The sequence below is a fragment of the Rhipicephalus sanguineus genome, chromosome 1, assembly GCF_013339695.2.
Source record: "Rhipicephalus sanguineus isolate Rsan-2018 chromosome 1, BIME_Rsan_1.4, whole genome shotgun sequence".
Lineage (NCBI taxonomy): Eukaryota > Metazoa > Arthropoda > Arachnida > Ixodida > Ixodidae > Rhipicephalus > Rhipicephalus sanguineus.
The window spans coordinates 119365133-119371706 of record NC_051176.1 but is presented as its reverse complement, the minus strand read 5'-3'; the positions used below and the strand labels follow the sequence as shown (position 1 = coordinate 119371706).

General features: G+C 41.8%; 1 protein-coding gene across 1 annotated transcript; it reads right to left on the bottom strand.

The window, feature by feature from the left end:
* Nucleotides 1-2753: 2753 nt before the first annotated feature.
* Nucleotides 2754-6237, bottom strand: LOC119396872 (28S ribosomal protein S24, mitochondrial). Its single transcript, XM_037664228.2, has 3 exons — nucleotides 6155-6237; nucleotides 4068-4266; nucleotides 2754-3051 (listed from the first exon to the last, which is right to left on the bottom strand). The coding sequence occupies exons 1-3, from the start codon at nucleotides 6182-6184 to the stop codon at nucleotides 2762-2764; spliced, it is 519 nt and encodes a 172-aa protein (XP_037520156.1). The 5' UTR covers nucleotides 6185-6237; the 3' UTR covers nucleotides 2754-2761.
* Nucleotides 6238-6574: the final 337 nt, after the last annotated feature.

Genomic DNA, 6574 nt, shown 5'->3' with positions numbered 1-6574 from the left:
CGCCGAGCACCCGCCCGTTTTTCTGCTGAGGAGAGAAATACCCCAAGCTGGCGTTCGGATTTGAGGTGGTTATTCGGCAGAATATAGTGCTGCTTTCTGCAACCCCAGCCGAAGTGCAGTCGTGCACGGGTACTCGTCTCGAAAAGCGGCCTCTGCTACATGTTCCGTCTTTCCACGACAGCTGTACTATATTCCCTATCACTTTGATCGTTCAGCCTTTCCACCGCTGATAACTAAATACCCGCGCAGGTTCCAAGTGCTGTGCAGACAGCTGCAAGTTCGCACCAATCCCTCTCCTCACCTCCTTCACCCAATCTACCACTTCCTGCAAATTTTACTTCGGAACCAAGTCCAATCTTAAGCACATCGTGCAGGGGTGCATCCCCTGTCCCTACGTAGCAGATAGCAAGAAGCGGTAGGACGCTGCCTTGCGCGGCTCCAGGTCCGACACCCAGAGGTGGGCCGAGAGGGTTGAGGAGCTACTACCGCGCGCAGCACCCTCCTTCTCTCTCTACATTCTGCCCCTTCCGTCAAACATCACTTGCTCAAGCATTTTCTATGGTGCCTGAAAAATTATCACTTTCTCAAACTAATGACTGTTAATTAAGAGTCAAACCAAGAGAAAGAGCGAATGAAAGGGAATTTTTTTCGAGGTGCTTGTCCATATGTTGTAAACAACCAAATGAATCGTACAGACAACTAGGTCAGGGAAAGTAATTCTAAGGTTGTGGGTTCTGGTCCCATCAATGGAATGGGTGATTTTTCATCCACTTCATTTCAATTTACATCACAATTAGCACTGACACAACAGTTAAGCACAGCAATTGATGGCCCCTGTGCTTTCCCTGGCCTAATTTTCTGTTCAATTTGGTTGCGTCAAACCAAAAGAAAGAATTTTTCCCATCTCCATACAAATATCTGGTCACTCTCAAGCTGTGTGAACAAAAATGCAGAAAAATTCCCGATGCCTCGGGGCTTGTATCCCAAGTGCCAAAATAATTTTGTGCTCTCCTTCAATATTTGTCACTTTCACAGAAGGAACATGCTTATGGAAAAGAAAAATTTTCATGGAGAAATCAATTCAGCTGAGTAATAATCTCAGTGCAGCAGAATATTAAGGTGCATACCTTGCCGCTTGGTCTAGCACTCTAACCTGCAAGGTGCGCACCTAAAGGGGTCCTGATCCACTTTTCCAAGCAATGATTGCTTGACCTCATCATCCAAGTTTATTACCTCACGAATCAATTGGCAGAAAAAATTTTTAATCCGTCAAGTACGAGCGGTGTTACAGAGGTTTGTGTAATTTTTGCCAACCATACAGCGCGGCGCCAAGCTCGTGGCAGCGCCAGAGAAAATCTATACCCCATGGCAAGAAGCACATCTGATCCAAACACTGCTATTGGTTTATGTCAGCTATCAACCAACAGCAGCAATCTGTTGTACAACGAAAAGTGTGCAGTATGATGGCCCTCTGAGAGAGCATACACGCCTTTGTATGAAGACGGAACACATGAGGAAGTGGCAACATTGCGCTCCACTTACAACTCTCCTTTCCACGCACGGCTGCAAGATTTGGCCAAGCTGTTCACAGGAGCCTGTGCTTTCCACTGTAATATTTTTTCACTAAGCACAAGGGGTGGCTCATGTCCCCTTTAAGATTATGCTGCCTTCACTGCTGTCCCAAGTTCAAAAACAAAGAAAGAAAAGATCACAGATAACGAAAAAAAAAACGTTATGCAAATGTCAAAAGAAAATGAAACATCTTTTTACTTGTGCTCCTCAATATTAAAAGTAAAAACATCAGCTGTTCATGTAAACAACGATAAGATTTTATTCGTATGTACAAAGGCTTTCATTCATCATATCTGTTAATAAACTTATGCCATTCACAATGTACATCCCAACAGTAGCGAATTACTGTGCACATGATACTGTCCTAACAGGTCACAGTAGAAGCATAAGCACTGGTAGTCTGTACAATAATAAAAACTAACCGCTACAAGCAAGCCTTCGAATGCATTTATACTGAGAAGAAACACCCTACTGGGGTTGTTTCCGACTGCTGTGACAATAAGGAAATAATTTATTGAAACTAAGTTGGAGAGAAAGATTAAATATTGAGGACGAAAAAACGGCAATGATTAAAGCAGAAATATTTTCATTCTAAAGAGAGATATTAACCTAATTTTACAAAAGACTCTTTGCCCAAATTGTTTTTTCTTGTAACACATCATGTATTGCTTTAAGGTTGGGAAAAGCCCCTGCATGTGCCTGGAAATTCTTCCTTTCTAGTGAGCCTTTGTTGTTTAATGTGCTATGGAAAATGAAATTTAACATTGGGAAGCCCTTATTATTTGCTTGTACTGCTATTTATTTGTAATATACACAAAAGCACACTGACTAATGTGACTTCAATTGTACGCATGCCTTGGATTTGGTGCTCTTCTTTGAACATCTAAATTGTTTCAAGAGCTGGATGCTGTGCACATGCTTATAATCAAAAAAAAAATTATACATTTCTCGCTATTCAATATTTTTCTGGTTCAAAATAAATCCTAGCTCAAGTAAATCACCTGCAATAATGACCTGAAGTGTTTTTAGTGAAAACAAGTGCCACAGTAAAATGCCTGTTCCAAAAAGGGCAAGCAAATGGGTCAGCAGCATAAACAAGAAGCAACTTAGTGCTAGGGTTTTGATCTAGTCCAGTGTATTTTTCGTACGCTCTCACACAACATAACCACTACAAACACAAGTACACCCTTCAAATGTATTTGAAGACCATCTCCTTGCGGTCAGCAACTGACTGTAGTTCAAGCTTGACAGGGCACTTGAGGATATAGCTGAGGATCTCTTCAGTGTAGCCAATGAGGAAGTACATCTTACGCGGAATCACCACTCTTTGCACAATGCCTCCAATGAAGATCATGTTGGCTCGACGCTTGATGAGGATCTCCGAAACAAACATACGGTGCCATGTGCCAGTCATGAATTTGCGAATGAACATGTCTTCCACAAGGGTCTCAGAGCGTCGCAAGCCTCCTTGCAGGTTGCCTAGAAGTCACAAGCAGCATGGGATAAGACGCAGAAAAGGAAAGCTTCCCCAAGATTTCTCAAAACACGGTTTCTTCAAGACAACCAACATTATGCAATTTGCCTTCTTACAGAGGTGAAAGCTAAAGTTCCTTGCCAAGTGTTTCCAGTGTAGGTTGGTAGGTGATACCAAAGAATATATAAATAATACATGAAAATTTTCAGAGGTACTATACAAACTGTATTTTCTCACATATAACACACACCAAAAAACGAAAAAAGTGTGCTTAAAAAATGGTGGTGCAGATTATATGCATATTTTTTTATCTTTTTGTAGAGTTAAAGTTAGGGGTGCGGGGTTATATGCAAGGGCAAGATATATGTGAGAAAATACGGCAGTAGCGCCTCAAGATTACCACTGTGTAATTTTCTTCAATTTCACATTTCATCAGTCATTTTCCTTGGTTTAGAACAAGAAATTCTCGGACAAACCACAAAATTTGGAAGTACTCAAAATTCCCCGACACAGCCCCCCCCCCCCCCCCCCCGTTATCGAGGTTTTACAGGTCACTTAGTAAAAGTTGCTGATGGGCTAGTTGGCGCATGCTCCATGAAATAACAAGCCACAATACAACAAGGAAAAGACAGGCATAACTTTACAGGTCACTTCAATCCATGGACTATTCTCTTGTATTTGGGTCGTTGTGGCACTTCTAAGCTTTCAAAGCTTACTAAATTCAGCCTTCGGCTCTTTTACGATGAAATGTAGTCCATCTTTACTAATATTTCAAAGTAAGCTCAAGACAATGTTTCAGAAGTTTATGACATCATGGCGAGCTTGTGTGGGAACTTCAAAGCAGTGCTGACATCAGTCGTTCACTTATGTGGCTTTTTCGGTTTATAACGTCCCAACTAGAGGTAGGAATGGCCCTTTTGGTATTGTAGAAGCGTAATTCACCAATAGAGTTCAATATTTTTTTTTCCTCTTCAGTTCTTTTTTGGGGGTACAAAAAGATATAGCTGTTGACGACACATACTTGTGTTCCACGAGTTCCACGCCTTGCGGTGGGCAATCTGGTGAGGTGGGTTGGACATTTCATATGTGAGCGGCTTGCTGTGATTGCGTGTCACCCTGTAGCGACCGGCTCTGTTCTTCTGTAGTGCTGCCGTCGTGTGCAAAGCTGCAACACGGCCGGGTGCAGGCAAAAATGCTGGGTGGCATAGCCTCCCAAACACCTGTGCGCAAAGGAAAATGCCAATCAGTGCGGCTGTGCTAATGTTGCACTGTTTCTGTGGTGTAATGTCACTCTACAACTGACCCATAGTATGTAATGGTGTGCAGGGTCACACAGCTGACAGTTGCAAACAAGCATACACTAAGCATCAGAGGGCCACTGGATGACTAAGGCAGGCTGACTTAGAAAATATAACTTTACCATAACTTAATGTACACTAGAATAGAATGGAAAGTTGGGCTAGTTGGAACACTTGCATGATGAAAGCAGCGCTAAAACACGAAGACTTCGAACTCTCGCAACTGAAAGGTCTATTCAGAAAAAAAAATACAGGAAAACAAAGTCGAGCATGGCACACATGCGCATGAGTAAGAAAGTCAAACATTTCACTTAACATTACACATGCCAAGCAGATATGCAAGCTCCTTGTCTGTTAAGGATATCGACGCATGGCTAATGCACGCGTCTATCCCACTCTGAATGTGAAAGGCTTCGATCACTTCACAAGTTAATTTACAACTGTGTGAAGAAAGTATTTCCGCATCTACAAACACAGGAGAGCAGCCACACGTATTGCAATGCTATGCAAGATGCAATGCGTTAGGCTTCTTTAAAGACTGATTGCTCAGCACTCATCCTGTGCACTTTGTTCTACATCTTTGTGTTTTAGCGCTGCTTTCATCATGCATATTAATGTGCACTATCATTCCAGCAAATTCAGTTGGCAAGTTCCAGAAGTGAAGCACTACGTCTGCTGAAATAAAAAGAACAGTCATAAGAACATTGGAGTTGTGGGACTCCATTTCAGTGAACGGTGAGTGGATTGAACTCGTGAGCCACCACCAAACGTAATCACTAGTTCTAAGGCTCTATCCATTCAGCACACTGAAATGAAAAATCCACTTCGCGGGGTTATACTGCTTTGTAAAATCATTAACAAAACAGGTTTGCACTACAGGAGCGCAGTTTTGTATGAGTCCGAAGCGGACTCACACAAAACAGCGCTCCTGTAGTGCAACCTGTTTTCATCATTTTACAAAGCAGCTCTAATGTTCGCTAATGTAGCTTGATAAACTGAGTAAAATCAAAGATCAAAATCTGTTTCCGGCCCCTTCATAGTCTGATATAAGAGACTTATTAGCATCACCGAAACCTTATTTCTTTCCGTGGTCTGATTGTTTCAAATAGCGTATAACTTCCACTAGAGGGTGGTATCGATACAAATTTAGTGCACGGGGACTCACGTTCCCTACGACGCCGCGATATATTACTGGTGAGTTTATTGGAAGAGGTAGGCAAAAAATAATACACACGCTGAAACGCAGACACCAACACGAAGCACTTGTACCTACAGGCCGCACCACGGGGCCGCAGCAAGTAATACGTTGAAGGTAGATTACTTTGAACGGTATGTGAATTGGCAAGTTTTTAAGACACTAAAATGCGCAACGAAACCGACGAAATGTATGGTTCAATTACGCATTAAGAGTGTCGGTGAAACGGAGTGAAGGCTATATTCGCATTCGTCTCTCGAGCTGTAGCGACGCTTTCATATTTCCCTTAGGACCCATAGAAGAAAGCGAACATCTGTTTTGCACGGCGCAAAATTCACAAAAGGGAGCGTTTAGAGGGTCACAGACCACGCACGCACTACAGATATGCTCGAAGAGTTCGTCGATGTTCATCACACGTACGCGATCGTCTATTTCTCCGAAGTTCTCATGCCCTTCACAACGCGTGCAATTTCAGACGCAGCGACACATGCGCAGACTGTCACCACTGTGCCGCAACAAAACATTTTGTAGATGCCTGCTCCGTGCCTCGCACACGGCATAAAAATAAATGGCGATCACAGGCCAGCTTAATTTAGATTTGGCAAAGTTATTCACCTTGCACAAGCTGCTTGTGGGGACCGCCATGCTTTCTCGACTCGGCGATGACTGTACCGCACACAATCTTGTTCATGTTACAACAATCCGTTTATTAATTACTTAACTGAATTTATAAAATATTTTTATTTATAATCAATATTGTTTATTATTTGTTTAACTTATTAAGTTTTATTTTTCTGCGCGACAGTATGACGTATATTTTGCCATGTGTTAGAGAATATGTTTAAAAGGGTACCACAGCCTTCAACGCAAAAAAATTATTTGAGTGATTTACTTTCACCCAACTACAAAAAAGCACAATAATATTTAAACTAAAATACTTTACATAAAAATAAATTATTCAATATTTATATTGCTAATATAAAATTGTTTCTGCGTTATTGACGAGATATACTTATAGTTTGTAACTCGTCCACC

What these genes read in the sequence shown, in the direction of transcription:
- LOC119396872 (XM_037664228.2), bottom strand. Translation starts at nt 6,184, where the DNA reads ATGGCGGTCCCCACAAGCAGCTTGTGCAAG. An exon ending in CCACAAGCAGCTTGTGCAAG is followed by an intron (nt 4,267 to 6,154) that starts GTGAATAACTTT and finishes CTTTGCGCACAG; the next exon opens with GTGTTTGGGAGGCTATGCCA. An exon ending in GTGGAACTCGTGGAACACAA is followed by an intron (nt 3,052 to 4,067) that starts GTATGTGTCGTC and finishes TGTGACTTCTAG; the next exon opens with GCAACCTGCAAGGAGGCTTG.